This window comes from Neltuma alba, unplaced genomic scaffold (assembly GCF_004799145.2).
Source record: "Neltuma alba isolate B1F8T4 unplaced genomic scaffold, ASM479914v2 tig00002859_pilon, whole genome shotgun sequence".
Taxonomy (NCBI): Eukaryota; Viridiplantae; Streptophyta; class Magnoliopsida; order Fabales; family Fabaceae; genus Neltuma; species Neltuma alba.
In genome coordinates this window covers 85,753-100,202 of record NW_021633046.1, presented here as the reverse complement: position 1 = coordinate 100,202, position 14,450 = coordinate 85,753, and the positions used below count along the sequence as shown (strand labels likewise).

General features: G+C 36.3%; 1 protein-coding gene, 1 long non-coding RNA gene and 1 pseudogene across 2 annotated transcripts; 1 reads left to right on the top strand and 2 right to left on the bottom strand.

Moving 5' to 3' along the window:
- Positions 1–645: 645 nt before the first annotated feature.
- LOC114739496 (VAMP-like protein YKT61) lies at positions 646–4,968 on the top strand (annotated as a pseudogene).
- Positions 3,957–14,285, bottom strand: LOC114739497 (uncharacterized). Its single transcript, XR_003739609.1, has 3 exons — positions 14,275–14,285; positions 9,493–9,499; positions 3,957–4,026 (listed from the first exon to the last, which is right to left on the bottom strand). It is a non-coding gene; the product is annotated as an uncharacterized LOC114739497 (long non-coding RNA).
- LOC114739495 (temperature-induced lipocalin-1-like) lies at positions 5,888–7,114 on the bottom strand. The gene is made up of 2 exons (XM_028927556.1): positions 6,698–7,114; positions 5,888–6,259 (listed from the first exon to the last, which is right to left on the bottom strand). Exons 1-2 carry the CDS (start codon positions 7,067–7,069, stop codon positions 6,077–6,079), a joined length of 555 nt encoding a protein of 184 aa, XP_028783389.1. The 5' UTR covers positions 7,070–7,114; the 3' UTR covers positions 5,888–6,076.
- Positions 14,286–14,450: the final 165 nt, after the last annotated feature.

Genomic DNA, 14,450 nt, shown 5'->3' with positions numbered 1-14,450 from the left:
TTTACATGTCAAAGCACAACCAGCATTTTTTCCACATCACCTTGTCTAGTCATCAGGCCATATAAGCAAAATAACACTGTTAGTGACACTCAGTATTTTTAACACCTTTATTTTGGGGTTCAGGTCCTTCTTAAACTATAGGGAGAGCGTGTTGAGACAGGAGAAAATTACAGGGACCAAAACCTATGGTTTCAAATTATAAGAACCAAAACCAAAATGAGATGAAACTATAGGGATCAAAGATTATATTAACTTATATTTTTTTCTCCTAAGTTTATCATTTTTTTCTCAACTATTCATATTAATGTATATGTTAAAAAGTTTCTATTATCATCTAATTTAGACAAATTAACACACACTTTAAATAATTATAACTGATTTAATTAATTTTTAATCTTTACAAATTAATTATATAATTCCTAAGCCAGTGTTGGCCATATATATACATATATATCATATTCTAATATGACAACTCATCGATTGGGATGCGGGAATTTAATTCGCACTGGAGTATGGTGGCGTGAGACCGCTAATTTTCTTATGTCCAAAAGGGGTCCACTGTTGTGTGCCTATATAATAAAAATGCACAAATGAGCTCGGCGACGATTCAATTATTTTCGTTTTTCTTCTTGTTTTCAATTTGCAGTTTCAGTTCCCGATTTCATTACCGACGCATAGTCGAAAAGAAGGAAGCTTTGAATTTGAAGAGTTTAGGGAGAGGGGGAGAGAGATATGAAGATCACAGCTTTGTTGGTGCTTAAGTGCATCCCTGATGGATCCGATCCGGTGATACTTGCGAATGCGTCCAATGTAAGCCACTTCGGCTACTTCCAACGTTCCAGCGTCAAGGAGTTTATCGTCTTCGTCGGTCGCACCGTCGCCAAGCGCACCACCCAGGGACAGCGCCAAACCGTCCAGCACGAAGGTGCGTTTTATTCGTTCCTTTCTATAGGGTTTCTGGGTCTCGATTCAGTTGTCTCTTTGTCGACCCTGAGTTATGAATTTTGAATCGCTTTCCCTATGCACCGTTTAGCCTAGCGTTTCCCAATTTTATTTCCGATCAATTGGTTGATTTGGGTCGGAATCTTTAAGACAAAGTCTGCTTGTTCGTTTGGATTTTTTTTTACCTCTTTTATTAATGAATTATGGATGGAGATATCTGTACCCACCATGATTGTCACTGGGAGAATATATGTACTTCGAAGTCGGATTTGGTGGTTTTAATTCAAGTGCACTCGATGCCAGTTATGAGACAAGCGTATACTTGGTTCTATCTTTCTTTCGTTTTCTTCTATTTGTGGGTGGGTATAAACAATAAAATTGATAAAAAGCATCGGTTCCACGGACTAATATGAATCCATCTTTTGGTATGGGTAATTTTTATGTTTACCCTTTAATGCAATAACTTGACCTTGCGTACTCTTTAAGTTCTTTGTCAATTCGATATTACATCTGAGTGGAGATTTGATGGGATTATTGTTTTAATCTTAATGAAATGGTTGAGTTGGTTTACACTCTGAAGCATGATCTCATGGTATCTATTTGCTTTCTTTTATCAATTATAGAGTACAAGGTGCATGCTCACAACAGAAATGGCCTTTGTGCATTGGGCTTTATGGATGATCACTATCCCATACGAAGTGCATTTTCTCTTCTCAATCAGGTGAGTGCAATAACTTTCTTCCTTAATATTTTATTTGCAACACATCCTGTTTCCACGAGCAGTCTCTTGCTTTAACATATTTTAACTCTTCTATTGGTTCTCATGAAGGGATCAGTTTTTATTGTTACTTTAACGCGAGCAGCTTTTTCTCTGTTGTTTCATCTCTATATATGTCCCTAGTGTCCTGAAATGTTAACGTTGACATATGGAAAATTGGTTCTCACGAAGGGATTGAAAATTTGGTTTTAGAAAATAAACCTGTGGTGATGTTTTCCTTTTAAGTTGCTTTTATCTGTCACATTTCTGATCACCAAAGTATTGTTAAGTACAACATTGTTCACGTTCATTTCTTGTTCAGTTCTGTATGATATCATTCCGTGTTTGATTTATATCTATTTATTTTGGGTTCAAGGTTAACCTGCTAACTTATTGACCCTCTAGAATAGAGTAGGACTGCATTTTAGGTTTTAATGGTTGGATCTGTGGGGTCTGAGATTTTACGTTTGCCTGAAAAGGAGGGGCTTCTCGCAACTAAGCTGAATTAAAATAATCAAAGAATTACAGACTAAGAGGGTTTTAGTGCATGGTCAAACTTGTGCTATTGAAGATTTTCCTGATTCCCTGAGGAAGTTCAACGATCTTAATATTATTTGTGAGAGAGATGAGCAAAGAATTTAACAATTTAACTGACAGATGGTGAGAAACAAAACGTGGGAGAATAAGGTGGTAACCTAGGGTATATGGGTAAAATGAAATGCTCACCCTACTTGCAAATAAGGAACTTAAAACTGCTGCATTTCTTGGACAAGTCAGCATGCCCACAATGGTCTTCTTTCAGGAACCATATATCATGAATTTGAAACTACGGGAACATAATTCTTTTACACTATTGGGACTGTTTTAGAAATTGCATGAAATTATGGTACTAAATGAGTAATTAATCCTTGTTACCCAAAAAAAAGAGTAATTACGCGTAACTTTTTTTAATTAATTTGCAGAGTGATGATTAAAGCTGTTTCAGCCAGAGCTCTTCATGATATCCTTGCAAATTGCCCTTCCTTTACACATACACCTAATTTTTGTTGATGATTTTGTTTCTTCCCGTTTGTTGTCCGTTCAAAATGAAAAGTATTGTCCCTCTGTTGTGCTAGCGGATCTGCTAAATGGTTGATTGCTCAAAGCCCTTTGTTCCAAATGATTTCAATGAGAAAGGATAATGATTGTCGTAAGTGAATGAACCAATTAAATTGTTGGTAACTAGGAATAATTGTAGTTTGTAGAAATTGAAAGTGGAATAAACGAGAAACATTGTCAAATTAAATTTGCTGTCATGATGTATCTTATGCATCTGGTTCTTAAAATGGCCTTATTTAATACATCTTAATGAATATGGTGTTTTTTACAGCTGCTCGATGAATATGAAAAGCTTTTGGTAATTCATGGAGAACTGCTCAGGCGGATGGTACTCAATCATGGCCCTATTTGGAGCAAGCTCTGACAAGATTCCAGGTACTTCTATACGTTCAAGCTGAACCAGCTTCAGCTAAGAATGTCCCATTGGAGTGTGTTGAATTATACAATATTCTGAACTCTACCAATAAAGTTTTCTTTTCGTTTTCCTGTTCATATGGTTACTTTTGACTCATTTATGTCATTTTCCCTGCTATTTACAAATCCTCAGGACCCTGCAGAGGCGGTGATAATGTTGAAAATCCAGAGGGAACTGGATGAAACAAAAATCATCCTGGTAAGTGTTAGATTTAAATATGGATCACTGTGTTATAAACTTCCTTTGCAGTTGGACATTCTTCTTCTCTTGTAGTTGTCCAACAGCCATTTTATATGGATAGTAGCTTTCTGTGAAAAACCTTTTAAAGTTGTTTGGGGTTTTGGAATTTGTTTAACAATACATATGATGATCACTGCATGGTCATGCGATTCAAGCATCACATGGTCATAAATGAATATGAATTACTATTGTAATGCGTATCCTTGAGTGATATCTTATCATAGAATTTTTAATGATTGTTCTTTTGCTATTATGTTTTGGAATTTGTATTTATGCTTATTAATGTGCCTTTGAACGGCAATGTTAAAATTAATTTGTTGTCTTGACCTACCCATGCTATATGGGGATTTGTAGGCTTTTGTTACTTCCTTCCTTGCTCTTAATTGTTGCATTGCTTTTATATGCTCTATGTATCTTTAGGAGCAGATGTCAATGCTGGCAGTTGTTTCCTTTTGCCTTTATTTCTATTTCTCATTTTGTTATTCCACTTTTGTTCATACAACAGCATAAGACTATTGATAGCGTTCTCGCACGTGGGGAGAGGTTGGACAGTTTAGTTGAGAAGAGTTCTGATCTGAGTGCAGCGTCACAGGTACATTACAACTTCTGTTTTATGGTTACGCATTTGGGAATATCACATTAGTGCCTATGCCAATTATGTGTGGCTCATCCTTTATTTTTCCTTTCACCAAAGCTTTGGTTAACTGTTATTATCCTTATTTAACATGCTTTTATGTCTCCTTTTACCAAGCCTCTGGTTAACGGTCTATTATCTTTACTTTTGTGGGGAACAGATTCCATTTCAGTTGCCAATATCTTGTATTGCCATTTAAGCTTAAAATACGTATATAGGATTACTACACGGGGAACATATTCTATTTCAGTTGTCAATATCTTGTATTGGGATTGAAGTTTTTGTAATAGGCTGTTCTTTTGCACTTTAGTTTTCATTATTTCCTGAGGCCAGTTCTTCTCTATGTACGTGTTAATAGTCATTTCTCATCTTTTCCTGGGCTGCCATGTTGTTGTCATTTCTATATGCTAATGCAAACTGGTGACTGTTTTGAGGGCCATATCATGCATCTTTACTGGAAAATCTTTCCTAATCAATGATAAATATATAGCCTTATGCGCCAACAAGTTATTTTGCTGACACAAGTGCCTTGTGCTGTTGTCTGAAACGATGTTCTACAAGCAGGCGAAGAAAACCAACTCGTGTTGTACTATATTATAAGCTTCATATTATAAGAGTTTTCAAGGCTTAGTACCCTGTAAGAGAGTAATTCTTCTCACCTAGTTACCTGTTACGATGTAAGGCCCCTGCGCAGAAGAAAGTGGCATGTGTCTATATCACTACGTTGTTTGGTTTGGTGAGTGTGGATTTTCCCTGTATGCTGTATTGCTGGAGGGAGCAGAATATTAGTCGTGTGAAATGTGATTCTTCTTGACAAATTAACATTCATATTTACTTCCTTGTGATTCTTCCTATGATAATACATGGTATATATAAGTTCTCGCATCTATCAAAGCAATCTACTTGGAGATCTTCACCTGCACTACACTCAATTGTCATGGGCCTTTTCGAGATTATTTTCATGGTATTTTCCTGCATGTTTCTTTTAGTGGCTATGCTGATTTTGTTTCAATTAGTGGTATATAGCTGCGTTGATTGAAGCTTTTTGGCAAGATTCCTGCCTACGATTCATGTTTTAAAGCTTTAAAACAAGGAACAATTATTAGATCCTGGGAGAAGGCTTTCTGTTTGGGACAGAAAAACAAGTTATATTTAACAAATTAATACTTAATATATGGGAAATATGGTTTATGGTCCCTAGGATTATGGTGTTCACATAATTTTTTCATTAAGAAATTACTCCTCTGGATCTAAATATAAAATCTTTATACACACCAGTATAAGAGTTTTATATTTAAGACCGAAGGAGTAGTCTTTGTAGTTATGGTCAACTTTTGGTTAAAAATATCTTAGAGATGATTTGACATTGATACAGCAATAAAATTGAAGATGATGTTGCAAAAATATGTGGTAACACTGAAGATTTTGACCTAATTTCAACGCCACTTTATATGTTGATTTGTTGAAATTTGACTGTAAATATGTTTTCCTTTGTCTAAAAAAGTTATATTTTTCCATTATGTATAAATAATATATCTATGGAAGATCCAGAAAACACAGTAGGGGCAGTTTTTGTTACTGCGCACTTACATAACATGTTTAATATTTTTAGTAAATGTAGGACGAGAACAAACCGCCAGGCATGTTGATGTATCTGGAATAATAGGTTGAAATATGAAAAGATTGAATCATCATCCTACCATCTCTTAAGTTTTCACTGTTATTATCCACTACCACAGCATAAATTACAACTAGAAAGCGATCTGAGTGTAGTTTTAATTTTTAAATACCTCAAGATAGATAGATCAACACAATGCACTATTTTTGTTTTTCTTAACCGAATATGCATATAATACTTGGAACTTACACCACATATAAATATACAGAACAATCCAATAGAGACACCAAGAAGATCCAAATTTACTACATCCGGGTTCTTAATTCCTTTCTTATTACATGAAATTGAAACACACTTTCAAGCTCATTGAACCTATCTTCCCAGTAAGGATTTGAACCACCAAATGCCTTTGGTGTCTTGGGGTCCCTCTTCCTCTGGTGGAGGATCACTCTGTGGTGTCTTGTGGAGTTTGCTAACATCATATTCCCAATTCTTTGCCTTCTCAACAAGCTCATTGTATATCTCATCATCCAAATGGGTCTTCCTGCATAATACCTGAGGGCAAATACACACACACACACACACACACGTATATATATGTGTTATGGTCAGATATGCACAGAGCCATTGGCAAACGACACAGCTTTTCTAAAGAACAAATATAAAAATCCAGAGCTCCCCAGCCCTTCGATTCTATCCTCAGCGAATCAGCAATAATCTAGCATTTGTTTAGTATATTTTCTCCAAGAACTTCCTGTATTGAACATGTTTTAATCCTTGAATTCATTTTTAAATTCATTTAATATTGAGGTGGTCAAGACCTCGAAAGAAGTATAACTCTGTAGAATTTCCTCATACATAGAATTCATACAAACCTTTAAGCAGATAAAGCAATGAGTTCAGATAATGTAGCCATAATAAGGGCTTCCATTTTCAGTTTTTAATCACACGGAACTGGAAATAATCAAAACCCCAACAGAGAAATTAGCTTACCCAAATGTAATTCCTACTGGGCTGACCGACGACAGCGTGCTGATAATCATCATCAATGTACAAAAGCCAGTAATCTCCGACGACAGGAAAGAGGGGCAAAAACGGAGGGACGTAGAATTTGACCTTGAGCTTAGCCTCATCGCTATTAGGATCAGCCTTGTAAGCGATTCCCTCAATGTAGCTTCTTTTGCCGGCGCTCCAAGTCTCATTGAGCACATTCACAGTGCCGTCGTCCCTGAGAGAGTAGGTGGCTCTGGTATTGACTCCGTCCCTGGGCTGAAACCTAGAAGGGAAACACGCTATCTCGTACCATCGCCCCATGTATCTCTTCAGGTCCAAATTCTTCACCGCTTCCATCTCTTTGCCCGTCATTGTTGGGGTTTTGCCTTCTCTCTATGCCCAACAGAGAAATTGTGGGGTTTTAGCGTAAAGGAGTTTGATGAATTACGGCTCTCTCTGGTGGTTTTTACAGCGTTAAAAGGCGAACGATGAGTACGGATTCGGTTCTATCCCATCAGACACGAGAGAGTTAATACAGAGGATTCTCTTCTTTTTCTGCTTTTTCTCCTTTACTTTTTCCATGTTACTCTCTCTTTTTCCTTCCTTCTTTTTTGGGAAAATTTCGATTAAGGATTATAGTTGAGAATTTATTTCAAATACAGTTCAAAATATTCTGAAATATCAGTGCAAAACTAAAAGATCAAATTGAAATTAAAATTAAAAGTAAGATTACAATAATACCTTTTATTTTTATTTTTTACAAAATAAATATTAATAGTTGCCAGAGTTGCGGCTACTGGAGATCGGAGGTCCGGCCACCAGTGCTCAAGTGGTCGCGACCGAAAGTTGGAGCTCCGGTGGCCATTATTGTAGCTATGGTGGTCATAAGATTTTTTTCAAATAAGGTGACCAAGGAAAAGTTTGAACCTATGACCTCTTGGCATACCAAAAATAATATAACCACCAAGCCAATCAAACCACTTAATCACGTGATGCAAATAAAAATATATATAACAAAACAAAAGCAAGTGTTTAAGTGTAAGTGAACAAGTGAAATTCGATAATTTACAAGTGAAATTCAGCAATTTACAACAAAAATTTGGCGATTTACAAATAACATAATGAAATTTACAACCCCAAATACAAGTGTTTAAGTGTAAATGAACAAGTAAAATTTGAAGATTTACAACAAAAGTTCATAAATTTACAACTCAAATTCAGCTATTCACAGGAAATCTAGTATAAAATTCACAACTTAAAATATAAGTGTTTAAGTGTAAATGAAGAAGTGAAATTTAGCGATTTACAACAACAATTAAGATATTTACAACCCAAATTCAACGATCCATAAGAAACATGAATACTTATATTTGAAGTTGTGAATTATCTTATTAGTTTTGTAATGTTCATGTTTCTTATGAATAACTGAATTTAGGTTGTAAATAGTTAAATTTCCCTTATTCTTTTACACTCAAACACTTATATTTTGGATTGTGAATTTTATGCTAGGTTTCTTGTGAATAGCCGAATTTGGATTATAGATTCATGAACTTTTGTTGTAAATTTTTAAATTCACTTGCTCATTTACACTTAAACACTTGTATTTAGGGTTGTAAATTTCATTATGTTATTTGTAAATCGTCAAATTTTTGTTATAAATTGCTGAATTTCACTTATAAATTATCAAATTTCACTTGTTCACTTACACTTTAAGACTCGCATGCAATGATATTTCAGAATGTTTTGGGGTTGTTTAAAATAAATTCTCAACTGCGGTCTTTAATCAAAATTTCCCTTCTTTTTTTCTTTTTAACTTCATCATTATATTGAAATTTAACAATTCAAATTTGCCACTGAGGGGGTGTTAGCTGAATCAGACCAAGCTAACATAGCCTGATATCCAAGGTTTAAGTTCAGGTAAGGCCACTCATTCTCAACTCATCAATGGGCCACGTTAGAACTCTCAGCTTTGAATATCATATCTAGAATAACTGGAAAGATTGTCACTAAACACTCCTTTATGGATCGTGGTCAGATTCTATTTTCTGATGCACAGGATCTTCTTAAAGAGGCAAGTGCAGAGTATACTTAGAATCTCTGGCAACAGAAGAAAGACATTATAAGTGAGGCTTTCAGAAGAAGAGAGAAATTTAGAGAGAACTTATAAGGAAAGCACACTAGTATTATACAAGGAAGTCGATACAACCCCTTCTGCCCATAATTGATGGCAAAGTGGGGTTTATATAGAGGCTCAGGGTCACCACATGATAAAGTCCTAATAGTACACATCATTATGACATGTAGATGTAATAGTAGATGTCATTATGACTTGACATTTAATACCCACAACTACCAACTACTCTCATAATGATACCTAATAATAACAACCACTCCATTTATTACAAGAGGACGAAATAAACTACAGGACAAATTACTTTAATAAAATAAAAGTAGATGGCGACATAAAGTAGGAATCTGGCGGGTCCCACTTTATCTTCAGAGTATCCTAAAAGGAGATTTTCTAATGATGATGTTCCCTAGTCTTTATAGATAGGGGATAGGTTCATGATGCCTTCTGGGTTAGGGTCATCTGAGTCATAGTGTCTCCTTTTATAGTAGTAGTCTTCGAGCTCTGGATCATGGTCATTTTGGTTAGGATCTTGGGATTCTCCTGCAAGGAATGAGAGTTGTGACTGGAAACTTGGCTGAGGGAGACAGAGTCCTTCAGGCTGAGTGAGTTGAATTTGTGAGTCTTCGTCATAAGAGTCTTCAGAGGCTTTTGTCTGTGGAGGGACCTGTGACCTGTTTAGTGGAGGTCTGACAGCACTCATGATGAAATCTCTCTGGAATTCTTCAAGTGTTGTGCTGCTGGCTGACAGTGAGCTTGGAGGGAAAGGTCCAAGAGATAGACATGAAGTGTCTTCTCCTGTGTCAGGCTGGTTAAGTGCAGTTAATGTCTTCCCAATTTTTTCTATTAATAATACTTCCTTTCTTGGCTATGAGGGGGTGGTGACTTGAAGGATCAGACGGTTGTCTGTGTAAAGCCTTTGGTCAACACTTATACCATAGTTCCTGAAAAAGGTATACAGACAGAAAAATCTTTTTTGTTTGAGAGTTGGTAAGTCCCAGATATTATGTTTCTTGAGAATTTTCCAAAGTTTTCCTCTCCAGTAGGGAAGAGGAGCAAGCATCTCAAAGAGTGTGGTAAGAGGAGAATTTTCATTACTAAAATCATTCAGGTGATCATGGACGACTATAGTTGAGAAGGCTATGACACAGGTATAATTGGCTGAGACAGACCAGATGTACCATAAAAGTTTCTCTAGTATGGGTCCTTTGATGATGGGACCAGTGAGGTAAGGAGCATCGGCATCAAAGTACTGAGGGTAAAGGTGAATTCGAGTATCTACAAAAACACGGTGGAGCCAATAGAACATAGTGCTTCTGGCAAGGTTCTGGACATCTGCTCGAGATTCAGGACGGGATCTAGGAGGGAAAATGGTGGCTCTCATTCTGTGAGGCATTTCTGGTTCAGAGATGGTTAGGCTGAAAAGAGGTTGATGTCTAGAGAGTGACAGGAGTTTCAGAGGCTGGGAAACTTTCTGAGGTTGACAAACTCAATTATTTTTATATATTTTGATATCTTTTATATGGGTTTTGTCAACTTAATTAGTCCTTTTTGACCTTAATTGATTGATTAATTGATTTAATATGTTTTATTTTGAATTATTATTTTATAGGGGCAAAATTGTCATATTTTGGTTTAATTGTAACTAATTGATTTTTGAGGACAATTAATGCTACCTTATCTTTAAATTTTTGCTTGCAGGTTTTTGGAAGATTTTGAAAATAAAAAAAATAAAAAAAAAAGAGAAAAGAAAAAAATAAATTAAAAAAATAAAATAAAATAATAAAAGGGGGGTGTGTTTTGCTCCACCCCTAATATTATTACGGGAAAACCATATTGAAGGTACCTATACTTTCTCTCAATTTTTAATTTGGTACCTATGTGTTTTTTTCTCTTTAATTAAACATTTAATTTTATCTTTTTAGCAACATTAGCTCTTATAACTTTGTTCTATTGATATTTTTAGTCTCTACATAAGGATTAATGATGTTAATAGAGGAAAAATAAAGATTTAGTTAAGAACAAAAAACACATAGGTACCAAATTAAAAATTGAAAAAAAGTATAGGTACCTCCAATATGGTTTTTCCTATTATTACAATCATCATCTTCAATTTGGCGGAAGCTGAACACGAAACGCACACACACACGTTAGGAGGCGCGGCTGGAGAAAAACAGGGGAGGCGCGCAAAACCGAACGAGCTGGCAGAGGAGAAGCACAAGGAGCAAAGCATGGAGAGAAAACAAAAAATAGAGAGCGACAACAACGGAGCGTGAGCAACTAGAGGAGGACCAGTGAGCGACGGCGCCTTCACCTTCTTCTTCTCCTGGGCACGAACAGCGACAGCAGAGGGGGAGGAAGGGATTCAGCGTGAACAGTGTTCTTCCATGGGATCCTGTAGCAAAATTCTAAATATGGCATTTCTCATGGCAAACTGTGGCTAAGATCCTCTAATTCTCCAATTCAACAATAATGGCAGGAGCTTGGATCATCAAAGGGGAGTTTTAGTTGCTTTAATTTCTTACTCAATAATTGTTTAACAATTCCTAGGTTTTAGGATAGTTTTTCTGATCGTTGGGATAATTATATTGCTTAATCTGATTATATTTGGAGATTATTGTGACTGGATTATTGCTTAGCATTTGACATTGAGCTGTTTATAACTTTAATTTCAATTATAATGTTGTGGTTATGACATTTGTATTGATTTTGGAGTTAATATATTGTGATTTTCTGAAGTGGCTTAGAATTTTGAATCATATTGTCTCTTGCTAGCTTTAATTCTGTTATTTTGGATTTAAGAGTTCTAATTAAGCATTGATTTTTAGTATCCTTAATCCCATTTTACTATTCTGGTTGCAATTAGTAAGTTGGGATTTTAGAAAAATATTTTGTGGCAACTCGAGGTGGCTCGGTTGTTAGATTACAAGCTTAATTATAATTCTTAATTCATTGTTTTAATTCCTACATCTTTTAAAGTGATGATTGCCTATGTTGTTGAATTGGAGGATTGATTATTATCATTGTTATTTGTGTGTTTCATTTTCAGTTCTTTATCTTCAATTTATTTCAATCATTTTTATATAAAAATAACAAACAAACAAAAAGTATTTTAATTTCAATTTAATTCAAGGCATTTAGTTAGCAATTTTTCAAAAATCAAAAATTCTTTTTATAGTTTAGGTTACTTGCATTTATTTACTAAGATTTAATTTCATTTTCGGCTCCTTAAAGTGAATACGACCTGGATTGTGCACTATATTGCATTAATTCGGTTAATTTTTGGAGTAACCCCAAAGCGACAATTAAGGGCAAGTTAACTTCAGAGGTCTTGTGAGGAAATTTGCTATGATATTCTGGTGACCTTTGAGATGATGGACAGTGAATTTATAGCAAGAGAACCAGTCTTTCCATCGGAGTAACTGGCTGTCTGGCAAATTCTTTCCCTTGAGATTAAGCATTCTGGGAAAAGACGTATTGTCCATTTCTACTCTGAATTGATAAGGACTGAGATGGAAACTGAACTTCTCGATTTCTCTTTTAACTGCAAGGATCTCCTTGTAGGTAGCATGATAATACTTTTCTAACTCCTTGAATTGTCCACTTGCATGTCCACAGTAAAATCTCTTTCCATCTATCTCTTCAATTAAGACAGCTCCCTAAAAGTCATCACTGGCATCAGTCTGGAGGATTTGTAGCCCTTTGTCAGGAATCTTTAAAGGAGGTGGTTGTTATGCAATTCTTTTGAGGGTCTTGACAGCTGAGGTCTGCTTTGTCCCCCATGCGGGAGGATTCTTTTTGAGAAGTTTGGACAGCTCACTGGTATGATTTGACACATGAGGGATAAAATCTCGAAGATAATTAATAATCCTCAAAAATTGTTGGATTTACCTTGTTGTCAGATTATCGTCTAGGAATTTGAGCAATTCTTCTGCAATATATGGTCCAGGATAATACTGGCCATGTTCAAAATGCATTCCAAGAAACTCTATACTTTTGACACCTATTTCTCCTTTCTTTGCTGACAACATAATCCCATATTTTTCAATTATTTCCCCAAACTGGGTCAATAAAAGTTTATGGGAATCCTTATCTTTTGAGAAAAGTAAAAGGTCATCAATGTAAATGAGAAGGTTATCAAGCATAGGCTCAAAGATTCTGGTCATGGCTTTTTGGAACAGTGATGGGGCGACTTTAAGCCCAAATGGCATAACAGTCCATTGGTCTAGGCATTTGGAATACAGAAATCAGTCTTGGCTCGATCTTCTGGGTGGATACCCAATTGCCAAAATCCTGCTTTGAGGTCAAACTTAGAAAATATTTTTGCATCTCTAAGATGGACTGTAAGTGAATTGGGCTTTGGTAAAGGGAATTTGTCATCTTGAAGGAAAATATTAAGAGGCTTATATTTTCTTCCCTCTTTTGATTTCTGACCTTTTTTCAACATAAAATGCTTGGCAAGCCCAATTAGAATTTGTTGGTTCAATAAGGCCTTACTTGAGTAGGGCGACACATTCTTCTTTGGCGAGCTTGAGATCTTCTGGATTCATTCCTAGATGAGAGGTTTTTGTAGGACTGATATCTTCATTTTTCTTAAAGGGGAGTTGTGGTAATTATGAAGATATGATACCTCAATAATATTATTATTACTGATATAGTGATATTCGAATATTATTGCTAGAGATATTATTATTATCATTGGGATCATATCAGATTTGATTTAATTGTATTTATTAAAGATTTGATTGTATAGCTCATATCTTGGTGTATCTCATGCGATGTCCAAGACCAGTGTATATATTGGTGCATATACCTCAGTAACAGATCATCGAACTGTTCAAATCAGCCTTGCTCTACATGGTATCAGAGCGGCAGGCATTCTTCCACTAAGTTCGAGCCTCTGTTCACGTCATAACCTCCAGCGACTTCGTCTATGTCGCTCTCCGGTGCCGACGACACTAAGGCCGGGGCTCCCTACGGGTTGAGTTCTGGCCAGGAAGGTTCTGCTGGTGTTCCCGCATCGATCGTCTCCGACAAACTGAGCCTCACAAATTATCATGATTGGGCTCAACCGATTAAACACGCTGTTGGAGGCAGAGGGAAACTTGGTTATATTACCGGTGATACAGTGAAACCCAAAGATCCGAAATCTCCTGAGATGAATCAATGGACTATCGACAACCATCTTGTATCTTCGTGGTTGATCAACTCCATGTCTCCCAACATCAAACGGAGCTTCATGTACCTACCGACGGCCAAGGACATATGGGACGCAGTTCGAAACTCATATTCGGTAAGCAAAGACCATTCACGCTTGTTCAATATTCAACGAAGAACGTGGCGCTGTGTACAAGGGGCGAGGACGGTGCATGAGTATTGGCTGGAACTTGTGGCTTTATGGCAGGAACTGGACTTGCTCAATGATGATAAATGGGAGACCCCTGCCGACGTTGCACTCAATCAAAAGAACACTGACAAAGGTCGTCTCCTTCTCTTTCTTGCTGGATTAAATGAGGAGTTTGATGCTGCCCGTGAAAGAATTCTTGGCACTACCACCTTGCCATCACTGCAAGAAGCATATTATGAGGTACGAAGAGAGGAATCTAGACGAGAAACTATGCCTAC